The sequence below is a fragment of the Cavia porcellus genome, unplaced genomic scaffold, assembly GCF_034190915.1.
Source record: "Cavia porcellus strain 051 isolate PalLab524CR breed Dunkin Hartley unplaced genomic scaffold, mCavPor4.1 scaffold_32, whole genome shotgun sequence".
Classification (NCBI taxonomy): Eukaryota; Metazoa; Chordata; class Mammalia; order Rodentia; family Caviidae; genus Cavia; species Cavia porcellus.
The window spans coordinates 28,344,878-28,372,509 of NW_026947515.1; the positions used below are offsets into that span (position 1 = coordinate 28,344,878).

General features: G+C 57.5%; 1 protein-coding gene across 1 annotated transcript; it reads right to left on the bottom strand.

The window, feature by feature from the left end:
- Nucleotides 1–17,313: 17,313 nt before the first annotated feature.
- Cbx4 (chromobox 4) lies at nt 17,314–23,293 on the bottom strand. The gene is made up of 5 exons (XM_063242545.1): nt 23,113–23,293; nt 22,934–22,977; nt 21,754–21,819; nt 19,649–19,715; nt 17,314–19,487 (listed from the first exon to the last, which is right to left on the bottom strand). The coding sequence occupies exons 1-5, from the start codon at nt 23,179–23,181 to the stop codon at nt 18,066–18,068; spliced, it is 1,668 nt and encodes a 555-aa protein (XP_063098615.1). The 5' UTR covers nt 23,182–23,293; the 3' UTR covers nt 17,314–18,065.
- Nucleotides 23,294–27,632: the final 4,339 nt, after the last annotated feature.

Consider the following 27,632-nt stretch of genomic DNA (forward strand, 5'->3'; position numbering starts at 1 on the left):
GTGCGCTCAGGGACAAGAGGTTGTCCGGGGCTGCACCCCGCGCCAGATCTCTGTCTTGGAAAGGGTCTTCGAACCCTGGAAACCTGTCCCTGCCCCAGTACAGCCTCTCGGTGCGGGAGCACACAGCCCACCCCTGCCCCGCGTCTGCCCACACTCATTTAACGAGGTCATTTATAATATAGTGCCATCTCCAAGTTTCTGTGTGTGTTGGCACATGGATACCGTCCTCCAGTTGGGAAGAGAAATGTGGAACCCCAGATGCCTTAAGACTTCTCCCCGAACCGGGAGGTGTTTCCTTAAGCGAGCCTTTCCCTACTCTTAAACCCCAGCAGCTTCTCCCAAACCTGGAAACTCCTTTTCCTGACCTGTTGGCTCCAGGTCCCTGGCCTCTGCCCTTATTATTGGAATCTGAATTTTCCAGTTGCTGTCTGTGAAACAGCCAGAAAAAAGGTTGGCCGGAGGGGTGACCAAGAAACTTGCAGATAGGGAAAAATAAAGCCCCAACTCGGCAGACACACCTCTTCCCGGGCAGCTCGGAGTCTAGGTTCCTTGGAGCTGAGGGAGATGGAGGGCACAGAACTATGCGGCTATGCCAGGTGGTCCCAACTTCTGAGCCTAACCCCACCCACGGAACCTCTGTTTCCACTTTTCGTTTATTCCTTAGCACCTCAAGCCTGCAGCCCCCCGGGGCAATTTCCTCCTCCCTCGGGCTGCCCCCGGCCCTGTCCTGAGCCCGCACCCGTGTCCAGGTCTCCAGGTTGCTCCGCGCACCCCTCCGTGAGCCCTGGATTCCCCTGGGTGCCTGAGGAAGGGTGCTTGTGCGGGGGAGCGGCGGGCAACCCCTGGGCTCCGGCGGCCCTCAGGGAGGCGAGGCGGGTGTCGGAGCAGCTTCCCAAAGGCGGATTGGCGCTCGCACCTGCTGAGCTGCCGACAAGGCTGAGGTTTATGGCGCCTAGGATCCACCCGGATCTTCTCGGCAGAGTTCCGGGCTTGGGTCGTTCGATCGTGGGGCAGGCACACAGCCTTTATTTTATTTTATTTTTTTCTTTTTCCTGTGGGAGCATCGTAGCGGGCCATCCCCTCCCCAGCGCCAGAGAGGGGATAGTGATCTTCCGATTGTGGGGCTGCTTGCGGTCGCTGAGGTCAGCACCCCATTAGCGTCCCCCGCCCGGGCGCGCAGACCTGCGAGGCACCGGGCTTGCGATGGGGTCGGGTGGGGTGGGTGGGGGTGGGGCAGGCCCGTGCGCCCTTTCGGCGCGGCCCCTGTCGCCCCCACCCGTCGTCCGCGGCCAGCAGGTAGCCGCCCCTCCCCCTCCGCTCGCCCGCGCGGCGGACCCGCTCCCCGGGGCCCGCGGGGATCGGGCGGGCGGGGAGGCTCCGGCGGGGCCCGGCCGGGCCGGGCCGGGCCGGGCCGGGCCGGGCGCGCCCCCTCCCGTGGCGGCGTGGCGCTGGCGCGCTTGGCAGCCATTTTCTGCAGCTGCCGCGGTCCCGGCTCTGCGCAGCGAGGCGCGGGCGGCTGCCGCGGGGCGGGCAGGGGTGGCGGGCGCGGGTCTCCGGCCGGGGGGCGGCTGCGGCCGGCGGAGGGGGGCCGGGGCGTCGGTCCCCGTCCCGCGGGGGCGCAGGCAGAGTCGGCGGCTCCGCGTGGCGAGCGCCGCGATCCCACCCTGTCCCCGCCATCTTGTACCCCGGCTGGCGTCTTCCCAACGCGAAGCTGAGCAGACAAAGCCTCGCGGGCCGGCGGGACCCCTCCATCCCCCCGCCTGGCGCCCCGGGGCCCTGGGGCGCCCAACCCGCCCGCCGCTCCCGGAAGGCGGCGCGCCCACGCCCCAGGGTGGGCTTCGCGCGGCGGCCGCCCAGAGCCCGAGCGCAGGATCCCGGTCCCCACCGCTCGCGGGGCCGGACCCCACTCGTGCCCAGCCCGCAGTCCCCGCACAGAGGGGCTCCGCCAGCGCGGCAGAGACGCGGACGGACGCTCTGCTAGCCCAGGGTTCCTTCTTTTTGACAGGATTGCAGGTGTTCCCAGTTCCAGAACCCCTGCCTCCTCCTTGAAGTGCCAACCTCGCGTACCCCCATTTTCCCCCGAAGGAACCCCAGAACACCGCAGCATGAGCGGCTGTGGAGACCCTTCACTGCCCACCAGCCGCCACAGACCCGGGAAACTCCACATTCAATTTTCTGGATGGCGGTGCTGTCCCTCCGTCTCCCAGCCTGCCCAGCCCCTTCCTACGAGGTCCCTCAGACCTAGGTCCTATGGGGAGGCCGGTGAGCGAGGCACCCCTCCGCCCCAAAACACCTAAGCGCCTGGCGCTGCCAGCCTACACATCAAGTGCCAAGCTTCAAGCTTCTCCCTAGTACGGAATTTGCTCCCCAAGATTCCATTTTCCTATCTCCCAGCACCTGGCAGTGGGGTGGGAACGCCACTGAGTTTTCAACAGGGCTGCCTGAGGTGGGGAGAGGCAGGCCACCAGGTATGGCACCCACCTGCCCCAGGAGTCCAGCTCGCCTCCCAGGAGTGGCTGACTGCAAGGGACAGGGCAGGTGAGGAAACTGAATCTGGAAGAGGGAACACAGACACCTAGTGTAAGGTCACTTGCCAGGTTAAGGCAGCACTGTCTCTTTCCCACCGCAGCCCCATGACCCAGGTTCGTAGGGCCCAGAAGCTGCCTCCTCCAAATGCTCTTGCCAACGCCTTGGAGCGGCAGGGGAGAAACACCGGGCTCCTCCACACCTGAAAGCTGGCTTTTCACCACTCTAACCACCCCCCCCCCACACACACCAAGCTATCCCCTAACTGCTGGGGGTCGCCGGCGAGGGTCTGAAACAAAGCACCCCGGGGTGGCCTCTCCACCGCCGCCCGCGCGTTGTGCAGTCCGCACCGATGCCTGCCAGCCCGCGTGGATTCCGAGTCGGGCTCCGGAAACCAGTCTGACCACTTCGCGCATTTCCTAAGCCTCAGCCGGTTCCCAAGGTGGGGTGAGCCAGGCTCCACCGACTCCTGGCTGCCCCGCACCGCATGGAGTTGTCCAGAAGGCAGGTGTCAAGACGACGCGCCTGCGAGTACTGGGGGTCTCCCGACCAATCCCATCGGGTCACTCCATCACAAAACCGCGCGAAGCAGTCTCCTGCATTCTGCCCAATGCGCACCGCACCCGCAGGTGCTGGCTGCCCTGGGGGCGCTTACAGTCCGGTGGCACGTTGTGTTGTGCCGAGCTTGGAATCCAGTGGCAGGCCATTAGAAGAGGGTGGTGGAGGAGGCTGCGGGGTCACACAAAGTTGCTCCATGAAACTGACACTCCTTCCTGAAGCTTTGAGGGGACCTCGGGCTGGGAGGAGAGGAATAGGCGCAGGCATCTATGCCTGTGCTCTAGCTGCTGGGTGGAGTGGGAGGGTGTGTGGGGGGTCATCTCGAAGCACACTGGAGACTCTGTTGCAAACTCTGCATGAACAAGTCTCCAAGTAGCTACAAGAAAGCAGCCCTGTCCCCACATCAACCTCAGAACCCCTTTGGGGGAAACTCCTGGAGGATAGAGTCCACCTCAGTGGCTCAGGTCTTAGCCCTGCCTAGTGACCAGCTTGCAGTGTGGCCACCCAACTTGAGATGCTAGAGGATGGGGCATGGTGACCAGGCTGCTATGGGTCTCCACCAGTTGGGGGCTGGGGCTTAGTGAAGCTCTGCGTACAGCCAGGGTGAAGAGGGGAAATGGCCAGACACCTGCAGGTCTTGCTGGACTGGGCCAAGAAAGGGCAGGCAGGCATGCCCATCGGGAGGATGCCATTCTCGGGGCTCTGTTGGGCACTGGGATGATGCTGGGGGCCAGTCTTGGGGAATCATTAGGGCCAAGATGTAGCCAGAGCACTCCTCCTGGTAACCCCATCCCCTTGCCACACACATCTAGCTTTTTGGGGGGCAGAGAAAGGGAGTCAGCACTCCCAGGCAGTCCCGTGAGGGATAAACGGTATCCTCCTGGGCCAAGCTACTTGCTTCCCATCTATCCTGCTGTTATGGTTTCCCTTCCCCTTAACCTAGCGGGGAGGCACTAAGGCAAGCTGTGTGTACATCTGCTCCCCCCCACACACACACACCACACACACACACACACCACACACAACTGGCATAAACTGCTGGCTTATTCCTCCAAGGTAGGGTTTAAAGTCATAAAAAAGAAGATGGGGTGGGGTGAGGTAGAGAGACACACAAGGAAGGGCCACTGCTCATTTGTTCCACACTGGGCAGAGGCTACTCTCCCTCCCCGGGGCATTGTGGGAGTTGAATAGGAGCCCAGGGTAAAGCTACACATCAGGCCAAGGCAGAGTGAGGGCCAAAGGTCACTTCTGCCAAGGCTGAGTCAGCCACAGCCACCTGGTGAGCCTGGACCCCACCCAAGGGCACACTAGCTGAGGCTACTGGGGAAGTTGGATTCCAAGTGATGAAGGAGTAGTAGCCAACCACGAGGACCGTACCCGGGGCTGGAAGAGCCTCCCGGACCCTGGGGGACTCCCAGACCCATGAAGTCTGGTGAAATCTCCTCCGAGGGAACTGCTGCTCTGCTCAGGGAGAGGTTGACCTGAATACTCGGGGTCTCTGCCTCCTTGGAGGTTGCAGCTTTTTGGGGAACAAGCCAAAGGGAGCATGGCCCACACGTGGGTTTGTAGGCCAGCTCTGCAGGGCCTCCGTTTCTCCACACCTCATCCACCTTGTCTGCACAGCAAGACAATGGGACAGCGACAAGAGTGGAAGAAGGAGAGGCTTCCCAGGAGTGGCCATGTCCCATGGAGCTCTCTGTCTTCATGATTGTGAGAATGATTGGAGGCCCAACACTGAGGGTGTGAAGAAGGTCTCCATGTCACCAGCACAGAGGCAGCATGGTGGGGACACCTTTGTCCCTGAGAACGGACCACTACCCCACGTGTTCTGTTCCCTCCTTCTGTATCTGCCCATCAACCCATCCTCTGGCTCTTCACCCAGCAACCTTCCTGGGCACCCTGTCTGTGCTGTCCAACCGTGCACTCGGGCTAGTTAGGGGTATTGTGAATCAGAGACTTCGCTTCTGCCCCCATGGAGTCTGCAGCCCAGGTGTGAGAAAGAGGCTCACTAAGAACCACACACATTACGCATCTTAGGACCTGAAAGAGTCTCCAGGAGCCGAAGCTAGGGCTCAGGACACATAGGAGCTGTCTGACCCACTGGGCCTTCTGACTCTGGAATTTTGTTTCTTTTTCTAATAATGGAGATTAGCCCAGGGCCTTTGCACTGAGCTACATCTCCAGCCCTTATTTTTTAGTTTCAAGACAGGATCTCACTAAGTCCTTAGGTAGCCCAGCTGGGCTCAAACTTGTGATCCTCTTGCCTCAGCTTCCCACGGTGCTGGATGTACAGGCATGTGCCGCCATGAGTGGCTTGGCTGTGGGTTTACAGGGCTGGCAGCTCGGCTTGCAGGAATATGACCACAGCGGGAACATTAGTGGAATAGCCATGGAAACAAGGAGGACCATGAATGAAGTGAATAACTGTCCTCTCATCACCTGGTGACTCAGGGAGAAATCAAAGAAAATTGGGCAGAGGGCTAGGCATGCAGCGCATTGGAAGGATGCATGCTTAGCATCCACAGGGCCCTGGGTTTTATCCTAGCACCCTCACCCCCAAAATATTCAGGGGTTAGGAGAGGAAGTGAGTTGCCAAATTTGCTGAGCAGACAAGTGGTCCCCAGCCTTTCCTGGAGGCTGCCCTAAGGCCAGGAATACCTTGGGGCATCCCCAGGCAGGCAGCTGTGACAGTTGTCAGCCAGGACTGGAACAGATTCACCCCTGCCTAGATGGCCTCCCTCACCTGTCTGCATTGGGGTTGGACCCCAAAGCCAGCCTAGATTTCTGCTCTTCTTGGAGGCAGCAGCAGTTGGTCACTGAGAAGGGCATGGTCACCCATTTGATCTGCATGTGCCCCGGCATTCTGGATACTGTGCACTGGCAAGGGGAAGGATAGCAGAAAAAGCACCACTCTGGCCAGCAGGAGACAAGTTCCTTCAGTGGGGAGATGGGACAAGGCTCCCTGCAGAACATTCCAGAATCCTGGACACTATCTAGTCACTCGCTAGAAGCTCTTCACCCTCACTGGAGGTGAATTGGAGACCATGTGCTTCTCCACCCAAGTTAATTTCTGAGCAGTTTTGTAGCTACAGGGAGGGCCTCAGGATGGCTTGCACTACAGAAGGACTCTGTGGAATAGGCCTCAGGCTGGAGAAGAGGATTCCTTGTTCTGCACTTCTTAGAGATGGCAAAGACTTATCTTACTAGAGCCTCCAGGGGCCAAGGGAGCTAGGCACTCCAAGTTGGAGCAGAGGGAAATCAGCAGCTCACAGCTCCACCGGAAGTGTTTTGGAAGGCCCACTCTAGAAAGCAGTACTCACAGGTCTGACTCTTTGCCTACTATTTTCTTTCTTTCTTTTTTTCTTGTCTTTTTCCTTTTTATTGGTAGCGGGGATCGAACCCACAACTACCTGCTTGCAAGGCGGGTGCTTATGCCGCTGAGCTAAATCCCCAGCCCCCTACTATTTTCTTGAGGGCGGGAATCTGGGACACCAAGTCACAGGTTATTCTCTTCATCTATCAGCATCCCAAATTCAACAGCACGGGGCACAGGCCACAGAGAGAGATGGTTTCCCTGTGAGGGACCGGCTGGGCCCAGTGGCAGGCACTGTTTTATCTCTCTGCCGGCTGGTGATCCCACCAGCATTTGCAGTGTTAATCTGGCCCCCAATGCTGAGAGCCCAAGTCTGAGCAGGTGACTTGGTGATGTGTACACAACCCTGCCACACTCGCCAGGGTTTAGATTTGTCTGACAGCAGTCTTTCTACTCATCTTCTGAGTGACTGACTCCACAGCACGGGCTTCCAGGAATTTTTTCCCTTAGGGCATGATTGCATTAGGGAAGGGGCCAGATCCTATTGGGATGGGCCCTCCGGCAAGCTTGGCTTGTCGCATCTCCCCATGCCACATCCCAGGAAGACAAGGTCAGGACAGGGTTTCCAAAGTGCCGCGGGTACCCAGAGCCTGTAAGCCTCCACACGTTGAGGGCCAGTGGGTACCATTCGTCCTGTCTCTGGTCATGCTGCTAGCCCCCAAACTTTGTAGACCATTGTCTGTTGACCTTGCCTCTTCTCCTTTACAGGGAGGGGAGGCAGAGAGCAGGGAGGCATAATTCTCTAATGTGACCTAGAACCGGACAGTGCGGTCAGTGTGGAGAACAGAGCTCTGGGGCCCAGATGTGCTTTGGTTTTGGAATCTTCACCAGGAGCATGACTAAGACGTTCTGGGGCCCACACCATCATCTGGAGGTGGCCACGTACCTGGACTCATCACAACAGAATCATTCACCTCTTCTAATCTGTCCTTTCCAGAGAATCAGACTCACGGAGCAGTAATGAGCAAGCTATGACCTGGCATGGGGACAGAGCTGGGGTGGGCTCGTAGGCCGCAGTGCTCGCTGCCCCTCACTACTATTGCCTGCGTCCACCGGCCTCACGCGGCCCTGGGGAGTTCTCTGCCCATTCTGGGCAAATATCTGTGCCTCCATCCTACTGCTGAGAGGGGCAGGATATCCCTTCCTCCTCCTTCCTCCTTCCTCCTTCCTCCTTCCCTCCCTTTCACCCCTCCATAAATAGCTCTGGAGCCTCTGTCAGGTTCTAGTTGCTGAGAACAGTGTGATGGGCAGGACCTACAAGGGTGACAAGGACATACTCTCCTGGTGTTTACCTTCTCCCAGGGAGGCAGACGAGCAAACAAAATAATTTCAGATAAGCACACCTGCTCTAAAGAAGAAAAGCAGGGTAATAGCATGGAATCTACTTTAGGCTAATGGTTAGGGGCATCTCCTCTCAAGAGGTGGCATTTAGGAGACTCAAGGGCAAGTGAGAGCCAACCTAAGGAAGCACTGGAGCCCCAGCTGGCAGCCTCAGAGCAGAGCTGGTGAGGGCAGAACAGCTGGCACATGCAGCCAGGTTTGCTAATCCTTAGTGTTTCTGCCACATCCTGTTTGCTTCCTTGGCCAGAGTGAGGCTGGGCTCAGCTGTTTGGTGAGAGGGGTCAGGCTGAGTTGCAGGGGCTGGGACCTTCCTGGGACCCTCCTGGTGCAGGGTGGTCCCCAGTGGCCCCACCCTCATAGACCCTGGCTCATATATGCCCAGATCACCTGGTGAAGGACAGGAAAATGGATGTGTAGTCTTTAGGTCCCTGTGGGCTGCTGGCACTCCGTGATCCCTGCTTTGCCCACCAGGAGACCCTTAAGGTCCTCCCCAGCTGAGTCCACCATGCTTCAGGACCATCACTGACCTCTGGTCCCAAGTGGGCAGTTCCAAGGTCCTCTTTCACAGTCTCAGCCCAGTATTTTTACCAACTTGCAGAAAAGTTGTGCGATTTAGTAAAGAACTTCCAAATATTCTTTTTTTTTTTTTTGTCTTTTTTTTATTGGTACCAGGGATCAAACTCACGACCGCACACTTGCAAGGCAGGTGCTTATGCCACTGAGCTAAATCCCCAGCCCCAGAGCTTCCAAATATTCTTAAACTGAGTTCACTAGTTGAGTACATTTGTCCCGTTCTCTCCCTCCCTCCCTCTCTCTGTCTTTTGTTTTTTTACATTTTTCCCTCTTTTTTTTTTTCTGAGCTGAGAGTGAATTTGATATCTTGTGCCTTTTTGTGTCTCCATCCTTTAAAATAGAGCTGTTCCCAAGTACAAGGCCTCTTCTTTCTCAGCCACAGCCGTTACCAGAATTGGGGTGCTTACATCCATCCCCTTTATTGTCTTTCTTGAAGTTTGTGCTCAAATTTGGTCAATTTCGCAAAGTGCTTTGCAATTAGTTTGTTGATTTGGTTGTTTTGTTTTGTAAGAGCCAAACTAATATGGCAAACCACACTGGGCATTCTGTCTCTGTCTCTCCACACTGGGCAGGGCCTCCACCTCTCCCTGTGCTCCTGGACCTCAGCATAGGAACAACACAGTGTGCACACGTGAAGCTCTTCGTGGGCAGATTCACGCTGCACATCTGTGACAGTGACCCAGTGACACAGTGGCCTTCCTAGTGCTCGTCTCAGGAGGCCCGGAGACCAGCCAGTCTCTGCACTGGGAGATGTTTGCTCTGACCCCTTCTGACCTGGGTTTTTTTAAATCCCTTTCTTTCTCCCAGCTGTGGTTTGGCTCTTGTATTTCTGGCCCTTGTATTAAGAGACCGACTGTTTTGGTCCCTTGTTGCTTTTGCCTCTTGGTTCCACTCCTGGTCCCTGTTCCTCTGTCTCCTACTTACTGCTCTATGTCTCTGTATCTATCTATCTATCTCTCATCTTCTTTCTTTCTTTGCAGTACTGGAGATTGAACCCAAGGTCTTTATATTGAACTACATCCTCGGCCCTTCTTTCATTTTTATTTTAAGATAGGCTCTCATCATATTGCTAATTGCCCGGCTGAGGCTGGGCATCACCATGCCCATCACCATGCCCAGATACCTCCAATTGCGGCACTTGGGAGGCTGAGACAGGAGAACTGCTGCAAGTTGGAGGTCATTCTGGACTGCATAGTGAAACCCTATTTTTTTTTTTTAAGTTAAACTGGGTGTGGTGCACACGCCTGTAATCCCAGCACTCAGGAGGATAAAGCAGGAGGATTGCTGTGAGTTTGAGGCTAGCCAGAGCTGCATAGTGAGTTTAAGATTAGCCTGAATTACAGAGTGAGACCATGTCTCAAAAAGCAATAAATCAATAAATAGCCCAAGATGGGCTCAAATTTGCAACAATCCTGCCTTAGCCTCCCAGACAGCTGGGATTACAGGTGGGCACCACTGTGCCAGCTGCCAGATTGTTTTCCTCTTGGTTGCTGCCCTCTCCCTTTGTTTTTATCCTGTCTCACCTCTTGTGTGTCTCTCTAAAATGCTGATTTGCTCCCAGCACAAAAGCCACTTGGACAAACCACAGTTTAATCCACAGCTAGCCACCACCACAGATGTTCCCCTTTTTTGTGCTTTTTGCTAAGAAGAATTAAAGGGAAATAATCAGAAAGCCCTTTGAGGACAAGACCTTGGTAGGGTCACATCTACCCAAGACAGGGTCTTAGCCCTGTGAGCTCATCTGGTTCAGGGGGAAGACATACTGGACGAAAACTCCTCTCCCCACGCCCAGCACCCTTTGGCTCTTTCCCATGGAAGGGCACCCAGACCCCAAACTCCTTTAGTCTCAGGGCTGAGACTCACTGTGGTTTGGCCAGGGTTGAATAAATACTCTCTTTCTGTTAAGACTGAGCCAACGCAAAACTCTGAGGTTGGCAGGTTCCTTTCCACCTTGGAGAACCATAGGGCTCACTGTGGCCTTTGTCCACATTTGGTGGCCACTAGGTCGGAGAAAGCCAGGCCCACATGTCAGCTTTCCAGATTATGTCCCAAACCACAGTCGAGACCACCATACTCTACCAGCTGTGTGTGGCCATAGTCTCACAGCCAAGGTGTTGGACTCTGAATTATGTTTGCATTATTCCTATTAATCTAGGCAGTCATAGGGCTGGCAAATGGTAAACACTATTCCTGGGCACTTGTGCCTAGAGAGAATGATATCTCTTGCATGAAATCAGTAGTTCACTTTGAAAGGGCGGCTTTGATCTTTTGGGGCTCAGTTTCTCTATCTGTAGAGTGAGAGGCTTAGAAGAGAAACCCCATGACCTCCTTTTCTCTGTACCTCCAGGGGCCCATAGCACACCAACGATGGCTCAGGCCTTTCCCTCTGGACATGTAGGTTGATCATTCACCCTCTGTGTGTGTTCCTGCTCCAGCCTCAGTCCGTCATGATCGTGATGATTATGTAGCGTGTCTGTTTCTTTCTGGTCCAGCCCCAGAGACTTTCCACCCTTCTGGTTCCTCTGCTGACATCTATCTTCATTTTGGAATGAAACATCACCAAAGACCAGCATGAAGCAAAAGACAAAGAACATTCCTGGCCACCTGACTTGTTCCCCCTGCTAGGCCAGACCTGGGCAAGCATCTTCTGCCTGGAGCTCCAGAGCAGCAGAGTTGGCCAGGGGCTGGGTAAGGGGCCCCCAGGAATTCAAGGCCACCCCTCTGCTGTGCCTCTTTGGGTGACACAGACCCAGGGCATATCAGGGCCATGAAGGCCCAGGGAGCTCACATTGCATCTGGTGATGAGCAACCAAAAGCCCAGGCAGGGGACATAATGGCCAGAGCCGGTAGAACAGGGACTGAATCCCAAGGCTCATGGCTTCCACTTCGCTGCTTCCTTATCCATCTGCTCTGGACTCTCAGCTTGCAGGCTCAATAGCGCCCAACCCCAGATCTGCTGGTAGACACGAGGAACAACTCATGTGAGTCAAAAGCAATTTGCAAACATAAATAATTTTCAGTGCCAGGAGAGGAGATGGTGGGAAGATGCCTGGGAGCCTGAGGGGAGCACAGCTGGTCCAGAGACTCCCTGGCGCTGTCTGTCCTTCCTTTTCTCTCCTTGGTGCTGGTGGGCGGCTCAGGAACACCTTGAACAAAGAAGGGGAAAACGGCCACCAGGGCGCTCACTTCTGCTGTCCACAGGGGGGGCACTTCTGGTTCCAGGCTTTCCCTTCCCCACCCCCAACTTTCTGTTTTTTAAATTTAATTTAATCTAATTTAATTAGTTTGTCTTTTTGAGACAGGGTCGCACTGTGCAGTTCAGGCTGGCCTTGAGCTCACTTGGTATCCCAGGCTGGGCTAAACTATCAATGATCCTCCTGTCTCAGCCTCCAGAGTGCTTCGGATTACAGGCATGAGCCACCACAACTGGCTGTTTTTCTATGGGTTTGTATCCCACGGCCTCCAGAGGCTCAGGGAAGAAACGTGGTCCTCGGTTTGCTTTGGACAGCCCGGGCCTCCTCAGAATGGCCTGCTTTTCCTGTGTCCTGAAGCCTAACAGCACATATCCTAACAAAAAGTTGCTGACTTCCCCGATTTTTGTGACTATCACATCAGCCCTATGTCATATTCCAGAGGCCTCCACCAGTGATCCACTGTGGCCACTGCAGACAGAGGTGACCACCCAGGACTGCTCTCCAGCTGTGGTAGAGGCATCTGCCCATCTCCTCCGACAGCTTGGACAACCTCTTTTGAGTGGTTTTTGAGGACAGTGGTGGGAGTGAGTGTGGAGCCAGTGTCATTTTGGAAATCCCAGAGCATTAAACACACCTTTCCAAAGCCCACCCCAAGAGGCCCTCTGAAGCAGAGAGAAACAATGAGAAACCAGATACCATGGAATTAGTGAAGAATTTCTTAGATGAAACAGGAAAAGGAGGAAATCCAGGGGGGTTTACGTGACACCTGGCGCAGGTTGAAAGGATCTGGGGCCAGTTACTGGCAATATTAAACTGCAGGGTGTGTTTGTGAGGGTCTTCACCTGCCGGGCACTACCAAACACACACACATAAACACAGGCATGTGCATGCATCTGTGATGAGTGCCCCAACACAGATTTGGAAACTGCAGCAAATGGTTAAGAGAAATAACAACCAAAAAAAAAAAAAAAAAAAAAAAAAAAAGAGAGAGAGAGAGAAATAACCACCACAGGCAACGTTCAGTGAACTCCGATCATATGTGGGGACTTATTCACACAGCTCATGTGAAGATCAAATCAGAGAGTAAGAGTGTATGCCAATCTTGCCACCATCGTAAGGCGACATGAAAAGTATGCCCACAAGATGAGGTGGCTGCCCTGCTGTTGGGAAACATGCGACAGGCACCCCCTGGCTCACACAGAAATTAAACCGTGAGTCTTCCTATAATGTACCCCAGGATTTATCCTTGAGGTCTGTTTCCCTAAATTCAATTACTGCATAATTACTGAGTCCCCTGAAACATTCACAGATGGATCAGTGGAGTGCGAGGCGGCAGGACCCCAGAGCAGTTGAGCTGACTGTCCACTGGTGGCTCCTGGCAGGAAGATGGGAACTTCCCTGTGACTGTGGGGAGCCAAGTTGCTGAATGAGGGACTCCTGGGGCAATGCTGGGTCCTAGGCTTGTGGATTACAGTAGTGGCTTGCAGCACAGGAGGCAGAGCCACTGTCTCAGACCTCCCTCGGCTACACACACACATACTCTCTCTTTCACAGACATACACGAGGTATCAGATTCCAAGGTCTCCACTGAAGAACTAACTGCATGTGCCGTGGGAGTAGCCAGAAGCCTTCAGCATGCCTCCAACCTTCCAGAGGCCCAGGATGGTGCCTGGGGAGGATCAGAGAGCCACGCACACAAACACATGGCGTTGTGCACCTGACTGACAGTAAGCAGTGGGTGGAAGTCAGGGACAGTAGGCATACAGCAGACTGCTTGGTAGCCACACAGAACAGGGCTCCATAAAGGTTGGCCCAGCCTAAACAGACCTCAGAGCGCAGGAGTCTCTGAAGAGCCTTAGAACCCTGCAGACCAGCAGTGAGACTCCTGGAGAGGACAGCTGTGAATCTTGCCTTTTCCCCAGAAACTTGCTCTTCACCTGGAGCAGGTTAGCCACCAGCCCTTCATAATGTGGCTTGTAAAACAGAGACAGTAACAGGACCTACCTCCTAGAGAGGACAGAATTAAATGAGATAATCCCTCTAAGGTGCCTGGCATGGAATAGGCACCCAATTAATGTTAAACTGTTACCATTAACCAGGCAGGGAGGGAGGCGGTGAGGAGGAGGAAGGCTGGGGGAGGGGCGGATCTCTGCACTAGAGGTGGCAGGAAGCAGAGCCTTGTATCCAAGAATAACAGCCTTCAAGACGATTTCCTTCTCAGAGCCGCCACCTCCTCAGATGAGCAGCCAGCGTAACAGAGGATCATGTAATAGCTCATTTCCAAAAGTGTGACACTTCGGTTTTGTCCCAGCACAGGCCTGCTCATCTGTACTTTGTCCTCTCCCTTGTCCCAATGTCATTCTTGGCCTGCCAGGGTAAAATTGGAGAGGTCAAGTCTAAGGTCCTAAGGACATAAACAACCCACCCAGTGGCCACTGAGGCCCAAATGCCGAGGCTGCAGAGTGAGGAGGCAATCTAAGACAGGGATTCAGAGGTAAACATTCCTGTGTGCCATCCCTTGGTCAAGCTGAGGCTGCAGGCCAGAGCTGTTGGAGGACGTGTAGGTCTGACTTGGTATATTTAATGTTCTTTGGCAGAAAAAGTAACCTGTGTGTTTATCCAGGGGTTTTCCAGAAGTGCTGGAGGCTGTGTCCTGACCCAGTCCATCCTCCCTAGCTTGGCTTGGCTTTCAAGGTAACCAGGAAACACACAAGAAAGGTAAAGATCTGGGGATAAAGGGAGTGGACACAGCGACCAGATCTGCTGTCTTTCTTTTCTGACTTAGAATTTTGCTGTTGGGTGTGGGCAGGAAAGGGCAGAAGCCTCAATCCAGGACCCCAAAATGGGCCAAAAGACCAAGGGTCGTCAGCTGCTAATCTTTTCCTACTTCTGTGTTTCAGTGTCCCAGACCCAGAGCTCCCACCTCACCTAGTCCTCCTCTGTGTCACCCAGCAACCATTCTGTACTTCTTGCTAAGGCCATAATCATACAGGATTAGTGGTTCTCTGTTTTCTGTGCCTGTCTCTTTTGTTGGACTGAAGGTTCCTGTGGGCAGGGACTGACCTCACTAAAAGTTTCCAGGACACTGAACTAAATTTGAATTTCATCTCAATAATGCATTTTCTTTTCTTTTTTTTTTTTTTTTTGTTTAGTAGATGCAAGGCTCAAATATTTCTTGGAACATACATCTATTAAAAATTGTGCATCTGAAATTCAATTTTAACCAGGCACTTTAGGTTCAGTCTGCAACCCCAGACTCAAAGCACCCCAGATCTGTGAATTTCTATCATCTCCCTGGTGTCAACCAAGGATGGATAAGGCATGGAGGGGCTGAACTTGGCTCTTCTGAAAACCAGCTGGGAAGGGGACAAGCTGTGGTCTGGGGCTGGGCTGGGCTGGTGCTGATTTTGGAGGGAACATACAAGTGGTCCTCGATTTGTGTGGGGTCAGCTTCAGCCTCTATGCTGGAGGCTTAGCCTTACCAAAAAGGTTCTTATGGAGAAAACAACTTTCGGTTCTAGGATGCAGAGCCAAGATTCCGTTTTTCCCTTCTCAGCCTTGAATGTGCACTCAAAGATGGTTTATGATCCTTTGTTTGTGATATGCTGGGCAGAAGCTATAGGAACCCAGAAGAAGAGCTGGTGCTTTTGGACTCTACCTCAAAGGCGCCTCTATTTTGTGTCTCAGTCATGTCTTCCAAGGCCTGTGCCAAAGTCCCTGGGGATGAGTCCTGAGGTGGCTCTCTGTACCAGCCAGTTTGGTTCCAGAATCAGAACAGAACCATCCATGTGCCCTGGACAAGCTATCCAGCCAGGGGGACATCAGACTTGTCCCACAAGGAAGTTCTGTTCCTATGGGGACTGAATAGGACAAGATCTTCAGGTGGCCCCTGGCATGTTTTCAGATCTCAGCAAATGTCCCTCTTGGGACTCAGGGTGTCTTGATCATCAGATTCTGGCACCCCCATCCCACAGCTCCTGGGACCATGACCTCCTCCACATGGTCTTTCTTCTGACTTCAGGCTGTAGGTTCTGCCCAGGTCCATGCCCCAAAAGCCATGCTTCCAAGGCCCAGCCCTCAAGGTCTCAGGCCATCTGCAGGACATGCCTTTCTAGGAATGCTAGTGGACTCCCCTCCCCCTCTGCAGGGCCACACTCACACCTAAGTGGCCTGGTGTGCAGACCTGACCAGGGGCTTCCCTGTGCGTTCTGGACTTTTTGATTCTCCTCAACTAGAAAAACTGAGTGGAGGTACCTGCCTGGCATGGGCCTTTGTGTGCCAGCCACTGAAGGACGGGTCCAATTCTAATGCCAAGCAGGCGGCCTGCCAGCAGCCAGACAGCCTCCTCCACTCTGCCAGAGGCAGAGGACACTTTTACACCGAGGGGCTGGGTGTGCTGAACTCGCTCTGAAGGGAAGGCTAGGTGATGGGAGTGGAGGTAGGGACAATTCGCAATGCCAGGGTTAGAAACTCCTAAAGGCTTCTTAAAAGTGCTTCTTCCCTTCCCTTCCTTTCCCCTCTCCCGCAGGCCTCCCCTCCCCCACCCCAGCCGCTGGTGGCCTACAGCCAACACTGGCCACTCGGTGCGCGTCAGGCCCCCACCTCGCCTCCGGCCTTCCTCTGCATCTCCTCCTGCCTTCCTGACCCTACTCCTCCTGGTACCCCACCCTATCGGAACCAAGTCGGCCACTTCCGCCCTGGCGCCCCCCAGAGGAGGGCCTCCTAGCCCTAGGTCAGCAAAGGGGCGCTTTGCAGACCCGATGCAGCCTCGCGCGCGTCCCCCAGATCCCCAGCCCTGCTGGGTGACCCGGGCCAGGAGAAAAACCGCTGTGTCTGCAGAAAGCGGGTCACAGCCTCCTGGCTCAGGGAGTAGCACCCCTCACCCACTCGGGGCCTTTAACCCCTCCCTCGCCTGCTACACTAAGCGCCTGGGCCTTGCCACCACAAGGGAGGTCGGCAAACAGTGCCAGCTCGCCTGCGAGCTAAGGAGGCAGGAGTGGCAGGCCTTGTTCTCCGGCCTCCACCTTCACCCATGCGTCCCTCAGGAAGTCCCCCCACCTCGCCTCCACCGACCCGCGCTTGGTCGCAGCCAGCAGCCTGCAGCGCCTCTGGCCGTCCGGACAATTTCCGGGGAGAGCCTGGCAGGCAAAGCCTGGGCTGCTTCCTCGGAGGGGCGGGGCCGGGCGGGGCCGTTGCAGCCCGGGGGAAGGGGGTAACGCCTGAGAGAGCGGGGTTCCTCTCCGAGGAAGAGGGAGGTTCCCTACCTGTGGGAAATAGTAACATCGCACTGCCAGGGTCTGTGCCCCAGTGTGGCACCCCGTGTGAGGACAAAGGTCAGCAGCTGCCTGCTGCTCCGGCTTGGGGGGGTGGGGTGGGGTGGGAGACATCTCCAACCTCCTCTCTTGTCCTTACCCCCAAGTACTCCTCTGCTACTGGAGCCCTGTGGTTGCCAGCGTGGTGGGCACGGCAGGCCAGAAAGCCCAAGGTCCCGGGGTGGCTCGGTACGCCCCTCCCCCATAGGATTCACCCTTTCCAGTCCAGAGTCTTAACTCCCTCCCAGGGTGTCACCCTCGGGCCAGCACGGCTCCAGTCCGCTCAAAAAAGTCCTTTTCGAGTAGAATGCAGGGCACCCTGGGATTCCTCCCGGACACCAAGGCAGATGTGGGGTGGGAGAGAGGTCCCGGGTCAGGTCACCTTTCTCGACCCCCCCCCCCTCGCTCCCTCTGCGCTATTCTGGAACAGCAGAAGTGCACCTTCAACATCTCCATTTAATATTTACATTCAAGCAGGTAATAATTGGAAGCTTATAGTTTAGACATTTCTAGTAGCAGCAGGTTCTAGAGAGCTTGTTTAGCCTTTTAACAAACTTTTTTTTTTTGCACATAGAAACAACACATCCATGTGTACAGTATCAAAAAATATATACCAAGGTTACTGGTACTGCAGTTCCTGGAGGGGAGGAAATGAAAGAATCAACCGAAATACTGAAAGAAGGGGAAGAAAGGTCAACAGAAAATAGTTTGTTTGATATAGAATATAACGTAATCTAGCAGAAACTCCATAAATCTAGGTTTTTATATTTCAATATATAAATACCTACAAATAAATATATATATATCAGCCCGAATGGGGATGGTCGGGCCTTTTGAGCTCAAACAATACATTTCAATAACACCACGTACAAACGGGAGTAGAGTCAGCACTTGACAAGTTAGCACGGTTAAAATATAATACTATAACTCTGAGACCGCTGTGCGGCTGGCTGCCGGGGCTGCCGGGCCAATTCCGGAAGGGCAGTGGGGGTGGACCCCAGGCACCGAGTGGAAAGAGACAGGCCCTGGCGGGCACCTCCGCCGAGACTGGGTGGCCTCCTTGGCCAGAGCCTGGGCCACCACCCTGGGCTGTCTTGGCTCGCCCTGGGGCCACCACAGCTCCTGTGGGGGAGGGAGGAGTCCCCCAGGCTCCCGGGCTGCTCCCCACCCAAGGCCCTGGCGCGCAGGCTACACCATCACGTACTCCTTGAACGTGACGGTGAGGCAGTTTGCGGTGACGTCGGTGATAATTATATTTCCAAAGAAGGGCTTGAACTCGCTCAGCGGCTCTGTAGGCTCGTCCTGGGCCTCGGCTGGAGGCTTCTCTGCCGCTGTAACCGGCGCCAGCACCATGGCTGCTGTCGCAGGCACCTCCGGCTTCACCTGGAGGGAGCTGGGTGGCTCCCCGGCCTCACTGCGCGTCTTGACGCAGCGCAAGTCTATGGGCTCATCCAGGTCAGAGTCCAGTAGGATGACCTCAGGCTGAGGCAACGCAGCGGAAGGAACGGGTGGCAGGTCTGCTGCGGGGCGCTCCGCCGCGGGGCTGCCCCCTAGGCAGGTGGGCGTGCTGATGCTGCGCGCAGTCAGCCTCTTCTTGCAGGGCTCCCGCTCACCGTGTGTCTCCGAGAGGCAGCGCTTGCGCGCGTGGGAGAGGTTGAGGCCCGTGGTGTGGTGGTGGTGGTGATGGTGATGGTGGTGGTGGTGAGTGGGTGGGTGCGTGCTCCGAGCTGAGTCCCACGCCAGCAGGTCAGGCTTGGTGGTGAGCTGCAGTGGCTGCTCCGAGAATGCCTCCTTTGTTGGGGAGAGCTTTCGGGAGCTGGTGTCCTGGGGTTGGGGGTCCCCCAGGCCTGGTGCCTCCTCCTCCCTCCTCTTGCAGGGTGTTTCGGTCTTCTTCTCCTCGGAACTGCAACCGCTTGTAGTCTTTTTAAAAGTCCTGTCGGTTGGGGGGTGTCGCTCCTCGGGAGGGCGCTTCTTATGGCTGGGGGAGCGAGCTTCTCCATCCGCTGCCTCGCCCGACTTGATCTTCACCGCCTGCATGCCGTTCTCCATGTACTTGCTCATCACTATGACGATGCGGCCGTTCTTGTTCTTGTTCTTAACAATCTTCATCTTGCCCCCAATGCCATTGCCTGTCACCGCCTCTTTGGGGGCCGGTGTCATTCCGTTGGGGGGACCCTTCTCAGAGCCCTTGCCTGGAGCCCCTGCTGCTCCGGCCAGAGGCTTCACAGCCCCCAGGTATCCCTTGGCAGCTGTGCCATGGGCCCACTTGTCAGGCACGTGGCCCTTGGCGCCCAGGTCCGGGCAGGTGGGGCTCGGCGCCTCCTTGTGGCCGCCCTGGTACTGCAAGTCATACATCTTGGGGTCTGGCTGGTAGGGGTGGTGCTTCTTGCTGTTCAGCTGGTAGTAGTATTTGCCGCTCTTGCCTGGTGGTGGGGGCTTGCCTGCTCTCTCCTTGCTGTGCGGCTGGTACTGATGGTGCTTTTTGCTGTTGAGCTCATACTGGTGGCCCTGGCCCTTGCCCTGCGTGCCCAGCTCCAACTTGGAGCGATTATCAGCTGAGGAGTCCTGGAGCCCGGTCAGGACATTGGAGCGGCGGGCAAAGGTAGGTACCTGAGGGAGTGGGATGAGGAAGAAGGTCGGCCCCACCGAGCTCCAGAAGCACCAGCAGTCCCCATGGGGATCTGCAGCTGCTTCGTAGGGTATAGGGTTTGGGGGTCAGAGGAATTGGGAAAGGCTGGAGGGGGTCCCCAGGGCCGGCCACAAGTATTCACCTGCACCACCAGTGGCTTGGGCTTCGGCCCTCTCTTCCGATATCCCATCAGCTGCTCCTGCCGTTCCCTGAGGACAGAACAGAGGGCAACGCAGTCAGCGCGTTGTGGTCACCTCCCCAGTCATAGGTGAGGCCCCACCCTGATTTAAGGCAGCAGCCAGGCCAGCAGGATGTAGAGAGATGAAGAGGCAGAGGCAGCTGAGTGTCCTGTGCCACCCCCAGCTGCACCAGATCTCATTCACCTCTGTGAAGGGCTCCCCCCTTGGATGCATCCACCTCCTCACACCAGTCCACCTCTATGCCCAGGAGGCCTGCGCTCCAAGCCGGGTCAGGTTGAAGGGCGACCCCACTGTACCCCCTGGGGCTGGTGCCTCTGAGTGGAGTGGGCCCAGGGTCCAGGGAATAGGGGCAACCTGAGCCAACTCCCCATCAGAAGCAGGGGATGCTAAGGACCTCATTAAGATTCAGATAGAGCCACTGCTGCAGAAGAGGGCTGGTTTTCTTAAAGGCCAGCCACTGAACAGGGGGAGGGGTTGTCCCCTTGTTTACACAGTGGCAAATGAGCCAATTAGGGGCTGGAGGCCAGCCGCTATGGTCAGTCTGGCTAGGTTCTCAGCCACCTGGTAAACGGGCCCTGGCACCAGCACCGCCCTGGCTGAGCTGGTGGGCGGGGCGGGGGCGGCACCCAGAAGAACAGCCAGCTTGTTGGAATCTTGTTGGAGTAAGAACTGTACCTTCTTGATTTCCTAATTAATAAAGCCCATGAGTGGAGGTACCAGGTCACTACAGCCTCCAGGTCTCCACTTTCAGCCAAAGCATGACCTACCTAAGGGCTGACTGTCCCAGCACTGCTGAGTCCTCTGTAGGAGAGGGGAGTACCCATTTGGAGTGCCAAAACTGCACCCGTTCGCAGGCCAGGGATTCACTCTCTAGCAACCCTAGGCACCACCCCACCCCACTGCCCCTGCACTAACCCAGGAGAGTCTCGCCATGCCCTGGGGCCCGGGCAGGGGACTGACTCCAAAGTTGCGTGGCATTGCAACAGCCTGTGTTTTAATTCTTCAGGGACCCATTATGCAACATGGCATCAGCCGCTGACATGGTTACAGGGTGTTGAACTCCCAGGTGGTGCTGGTACAGGATCCCCGACCGGCGCCCCCCTGTGTCACAGGAGAGCAACTTCCCTGCCAGTGGTTACCTCCGAGGGTCTACTTTACTTTTAGCGCCAAACTTGCCACAGGAAATAATGCAAAATAAAAAGGGGATGAGGGAGGGAAGGCAGTGGGGTGGCAGAGCTCCCAGGGCTGCTACTGCTCCTCCCCCATATGCCCTGCCCCCTCTATCCTCTCCCAAACAGAACCACAGCCGCCACCAGTCAACCCAGTTGCAGCGTGACAAACGTCTGTACCCTAGAGAATGAATCCCCCTCCCCAAGAAGCCACCCTTCTATCACTGGGCAGCACCCACCTCACACCCTTGCGCCAAGCTCCCCCTGCCCTGATGGGGGCTCTGCCCCACGAAAGAGCCCGGGGGGGGGCATGAAGGGCACAGGACTTGAAACAGCAAGTATTCCCTGCCATCCCCAGCTCCCTAGAGGGGGCAAGGGTACAGGTTCAAGGCCTTGCCAACTCTTCTCCAGCCATCAACAGGTTAAATTCAGTTCCATGACGTCCTGGCGGTTTCACAATGCCAGCTCCTTTGGAGCTGCCCTGCTAGGTGCTAGTGCCAAGCGGCCAGTGGCTTCAGGAAAGCAACACCTAGGCACCAGGGGTGGGGCTCCACAGTTGTGGGGGGGATAAGTGGAACAGGCAAAGCCTTGAGCTCTCCGGGGCAGCTGCAGAGCCCCCAGACACTCTGTCCACACTTCCCCCCAAAACACAAGCCTTGCCTTCTAGAGCCCTTCCCTGCCCCCACTCCCAAGCTGCACTAACTGCCAAGGACACTGGTTAGAGGCCGAGGCTGCAGCCTTGGCTGTCCAGGCCCCACCGTGGGGGGAGGTTCCTACTGGTCCCGTTCCCTCTTTCCCCCTTTCCCACTGCTGTGGTGCCCCCTTTCCATTCCCATATACGGTCACAGAACGGATGGTGGCTGCAGGGGCGCACTCACCTGTTCTGGAAGGCGATCAGCAGCCTAGGATCCAGGATGTTCTCCTCTGGTTCCCACGTGTTATATCTTGCAAAGGAAAAGGGAGGGGGACATGGGTAAAAAAACACCGAGCTAGCTTTGCAGCCTCCGGGAGGGGAATGACATAAGGCCCTGTTCTGTCTTCATGAACCGAGAGCCATTTAGCTGTGGAGGTGGAGAGTAGATTTCTGCAGGCCTGACACAGTCCCTAATACACTGCCTCCCCCGAGTCAAAATAAACACACAAGGACAGGAAGAAAGGGGAGGGCTAAGGAAAATGAAACTAGCAGTTTATTTTGCAGTTGTCAAGAATTTTAAGCATGTTCCTGCGACATGTTCCAAAGCCACTTTGCTCATCAGGAGCCCTGCGTGCAAAGCAGCTGAAATGCAAAGTCGCAGTACCCCTCCTCCTCTCCCAGCCCGGAGTCTCGGCGAGGGCTACAGCCGTTCTGCATTTGACCCCTAATCCGATAACCGGCAGCCCAGCAGCAGCCCCCCCACCCTCCCGCCACCCAGGAGCCCGCTGTCACAGGCAAGCAACCCCCAAATACTCAGCAACACAAAAATATGTCTCTCTGTGTGTGAGTGTGTGTGTGCGTGTGCCTGCGCGTGTCTCCATCCGGTGCCTTCGCATTTCAAATTAAAGAAAAAAATTCCCTACCAAAAGCGCCGCAGTGACAGTTCCTAACATTTTCTGCCTCTTTTCGTCCCCTCTCTGCACCACTAGGAGGGAGAAGGCACACAATTGCATTTTGGTCGCTTTTTAATTTTTTTTTTTTTTTTGGTTTTGCAATATGGAGCCGTTCGGTGGAGGGAAGGGGGAAAGGAGCCATTTTCTGCTGCACATCAGTCAGTGCCTGCGCCCTCCCTCCCTCCGCCGGCCTCCCCGGCTCGGCCCCGCGTCTCTCTAGCTCCTCCGGCTCCTTTTAGTGCATAAATTAGTGATGGCATTTCCCGGAGAGCGGAGCACAACACAGGGCGCCGAGCTCGGGCTCGGCGGCTCGGCTTCCCAGTGCCTGCCACCGACTTCCCCACCCCCCCTCCTCCACCCCCCCTTCACCCCGCCTCCCGTCCGCTCCCCCACCACCCCACCAGCTCGGCGGGTCCGGCCACCCGGCGCCCCGCGCCGCGGCACCCGGCCGCCGCCCCCGCCGCCACTTACTTGGGAGACCAGCCTCTCCATTTCACCAGATACTCCACTCTGCCCTGGGGGGAAGAGACAGCACTCCATCAGCTTCCGCGGGATCCCCGGCTCCGGCCCGCAGCTTCCCCACCCCCTCCCCGCCTCTCGCGGGCTGCTCCGGCCGCAGCTCCCTCGCCGTCGCCCCTGCGCCACCCTACCTTGCGGATTCGCTTCTTCTCGATGCTCTCCACCGCGAAGACGTGCTCGCCAACAGCTGGTAGCTCCATGGCCGAGCCCGGGCGCGCCAGGGCGCGGGGGCCGGCACCGCTGCACACACCGTTGGCTCCCGCCGGTGCCCAGTCGCGAGCCGGGCGAGGCGCCCCGCCGCCCACCCCGCACAGCCCCGCACCGCCCCGCACCGCCCCTCCGGCCGCCGCTGCCCGCGCCCGCCCGGCTCCCGGCTCGCGCTCGCTCAGACAACTGAGCCCGGGCCGCGGCTGCACAAGAACTCATGCAAATCCCGGACGTCAGCGGGCGGGGCCTCGCAGGGCCAGCTCGGCGTCAGGGGGCGGGCCGCGGCGCGGATTGGCGCAGCCGGGCCTACCGGAGGCCCCGGGCCCTGGCAGCGGGGGAGGAGGCCCGGCGCGGGAGGGGGCCGGGCAGAGGCGGGGGCCCGGGAGGTACGGGGGAGGGATGGCGGGCCAGGAGAGGGAGCTGGGGAGGGAGCGGGGCCCGAGTGGGGAGGTGTGTCGGGCCTAGCCAGTTCGACGCCCGGGCCCCCCACCGCCCGCCGGCCTTTCCCAGTGTGCAGGGCCCGGGGACCCCTGCTGGGGGCCACAGAGGCTTTCGCGGCAGTTCGCGGTTGCTCGGAATTGCTTGGCAGGCGGCTCCAGAGGCTCTGGAAGCCGCCAGCAGGGGGCGGAATCGGAGAGGGGGCAACTGGCGCCCCCACCCTATAGGCCCTTTGCCCCGCCCCGCGAGGCTCTGGGCTTTTAGGCCAGCGGGGAAGGGCGCGGAAGAGGGTGGGGACGGAGACCAGCACAAGGTGTGAAGGAGTTGGTAGAGGCGAGGCAGGGGACGGGGAAAGGCCGGCCCCGGGCCACATCGACCTAGAGCCTCACCAGGAAAAGGCTCGGCTCCAAACTCACTGCCAGTCCTCAGTGGCTCCCGATTTATGCATGGCCGCGCGGGATGTCCGGTTTCCCGCGGGCCCAACGCCGAGCAGGACGTGAGGCGGGGAGGACAGAGCAGGGCTCTGGGGAATGTTCGAGTCTGCTTGGGGGCCTAGGTGTCTTCGTGGGGTCCTGGGAGGAACCTCCGAAGGGGGCAGAAAAGAAGCTGAGGCTGAGCAGTGGAAGAGCGGGCGGCGCGAACGGAAGGCGAATGGAGCGGCTGGAGAGCCCCAAGAGGCTCACATTCCTTAGGAATGCGCGTCCCCGGGACCCCAACAAGCAGCTCAGCCTCGGCCCTAGGCAGCGGCCGCAGGAGCCTCCTAGTGTGAAGTTTAGCACCTCCGGCGGCCGGCGAGACGGCGCATTCTGGCGTGCCGCTCCAGCGTCCGGCTGGGGGAGCTGCTGCGCCCCACGCGGCCTCCCGAGGGCGCCGGCGGCGACCCGCGAGCTCCACGGGGTCAAGGTGGGGGGACTTTGCGAGGGGCTAGACAGCCCAAATGGGAGGGGCGGGGGCACGTCTGGCCAGGGGTGCGTCCCGCCCCGGCCCAGGGCCCTTGAAGGACAAGGCAGCAGGAAGCTTGCGCAATCGCTTGGCTGAGCGTCCATAGAGAAAGAAAAAGCTCAAAAGCCGAGCAGGAGTGGAGCGAGCGAGGAGGGCGGGCAAAGAGCCATCCGGGTCTGCGCTCCTGCCTCGCCGGGAGTCCCAGAGTCCCTGGACCTCCGGGAAGGCGAGGAGGGGCGAAGTGCAAAAGCAGCTTTCAAAGACGACGGGTGTTCTGTCCTCCTGGGAACTCCAGAGCACCCTGCAGACTGTTTGTTTAGTACTCAACGCACACGATGACTCCACTGTGTCGCCTATGGCTTGCAGCTCCCGCGGCCACCTCTGCTTCTACTAAGGCTGCTGAGAACTGCGTGGCTCCCCTCGAAGTGCTGAGGTGGAGGTTGTCTTTTGGAGGCAGCAACGTGGGGGGAGCTTGGTGCTCAGCAGCCTGTCTCCTTGGAGTTTGAGGGGACAAACCTAAAATTCTCCAAAAAGAGGAGGGGGTAGCAAGGCAGGCCAAAGGCTGGTTGCAGTCCATCTGACCGTCGTGGCTTGTAGAGAGAGGCACAGGAAAAGAGTTTTCTCTTGTTATATCTGGCTTTTTTGGGACACTTGCCCACGGAGAAAAACTCTGGCGCGGGAAGGGACAGTCTCACGTCCACCATTCAGGCCTTCCACATTGCCGGTCCGTCCCGAGGTTTGTAGTGACCAAGTCTGGCAAGTCCCTTGTCCAGGAAAAGGTTGAGCTTTTAGATACTCTGCCTGCCCCTTACTCGAAAATCCCCCGGAAAACCTATTTACTAAGGGTGTTTCCGCGGCGTCCAGGTCGGGTGTGCCCGGGAAGGCAAGCGGCCGCTGCTGCCTTCCCGCCGCCAGGGGCGTTGGACTGCGCAGCGGTGGTTCGGCTCTCTGGGCTCAGGGCCCTGCGGACCCAAGTTGGGCCCTGCGGGGCTACTTGGCGGGACTCGATGCCCCGATGGCGATGTTGCGCCGGAGCCGGGCTGAGCTGAGAAAAAGCACCGCAGACCTTTTCTCTAGCTGCTAGTGAGGCAGTGCAAGGAGCCTCCAGGCTCCCCAACAGTGCGGGAGAGGTCACCCACAGGCAACTCAAAAGTCCAGAGCCAGCGTTGCCCCACAGCTCCCTTCCTCTTGGGCCTTCCAGGGGACGATTGGGAAAGTGGCCGAAACACAGACTCACCGGACAAACACAGCAACTAGCTTCCCCTCATGGCAGTGGGTACATAGGGAGTGAGGTGATTGCTGGACCCCTGTCCTAACCTCCGGGCGGGCCCAAGACCACCCCTCATCTTCCAGCAGCCATGGAGAGGAGCTTGGGTCCGCCCAACAATAATGGACAGCAGGGCAGAAGGGGGACCAAAATCCTGGAGCGGTCCTTGGCCCCCGCCCCACGGGCCCTTTCAACCCTTCTTGAAAAATCTCCCATGGAGCCTCCCTTACCACCTTAACCACCTGTTATCCCCAAATCCAGGATTCTCAGAGCCTAGAGCCCTCAGCTGGGGCTCCTGTCCCAGACCCCGGATGTGTGGCACCCCAGGAAAGGGGCTGTTGAGAGTTGCTAGTCCCTACATTTGATGCTGTCCCCTCCCAGGCAGGATCAGGTGGCACCCCAGCTCTGCAATGGGGCAGAAGTCTTATGGATGCCGACCTGGTCTGGGGCCCTCAGGGGCCTTCAGGGGCCCCAAGAGAGGAGCGGCACTCGTTGCCTGGCGGTACCATCGTACCTGAAAGGGAGAGGGCTGAGGAGCGAGCCCTGGAGAGGCAATAACTTCTCAGTGGCAGTGAACTGGAGAGTGCTTACTGAGAGTCCGGTCTCAGAAGAGGCAGGACCAGCGCCATCCAGAGACATAAACGACTTCTTAAAGGAACTGTCTCCCAGAATAGGATCTCTTGCCTAGGAGCTTGCCACTGCCCAACCAAGGCACCCAGCTCTGCTCAGAAGAGGCGGCCTGTGGCTTTCCGACCAGCAACCCCCAGGTGGATTTCAGACTGCCCAGGGGGAATTCACCAGTACTGATTACAGATCTGCCCCGGCTTTGGCAGGAGCTCATTCCTCTCCCCTCTTCCTGCTGCCGTTTGTAATTTTAGTGGCAGCTAAGAGGAGCTGACTTGGGAAGACTGCTGGAGTAGGGGACACCCTGCAAGAGTCCTGCGTTCCTCATTCTCCACCTGCAGGAGGAGAGGCTTTGTTCCTAAGGGCGCCCCTCCAAGCGTCGCGTCCCCACTCCCAGGTTTCTGCTCTTTGTCACGTTGCCCATCCACGAAGGGCTCAGTTTTCATTTGCGCGACGAAGCTCCTGACACCCCCGGGACCCACCCCAGAGGGCCGGGAGGGGATGCAGACTGGCTTGGCTGGGTGCGGGGGCGTGGACCAGGGCCACGAGCGCAGCACGGCTGTGGCCCTTTGCTAGGGCCCGGCACCCCTCGGGGCCACACTGGCGCCTGCAGGACCGCGCCTCTGCATTGCGGCACGCTGGGCTGGCGGGCGCCGAAGCGAAACGCGCGGTTGACGGCGACGCCGGTCTGCCCATCCTCTCGCAGCGTCAGGCAGCCGCCCCAGGCTGGGCCGGAGAAGCCCACCCGACCCCCGCCCCGCACACAGTCGCCAGGCTCCGCCGGCCTGGAGATCTGCGCCCCCGGGACCATATTTCAAATATGATCTTTGGAGCCGCTGCCGCCGCACGCCGCCGCCGCCACGGCCGCCGCCGCGCGCTCACAACGGCCTCGGCGTACTGTGTGGTTTTTATTTTGCTTTCGTTTGCCCATGGCCTCGCCGCGGGTCCCCTCTGTCCCAGAGGTGCGCCCCTCCACGCCAGCCCCTGCGTTTTGCTCTCGGGTGCCCCCGTTGCGCGCCTAAACCCAGTGGGGCCCACACACAGGGTAGATTTCTTTCTTCCTTTTTCCAACCAAGAGCTCACTGCTGCAGCAAGCCCGAGAATGAAATGAGAATCGCTTGGCGGACCCCGAAGTGGTCGTCAGCCGAAGCGCCACCGCCACCCCGCCCCCAC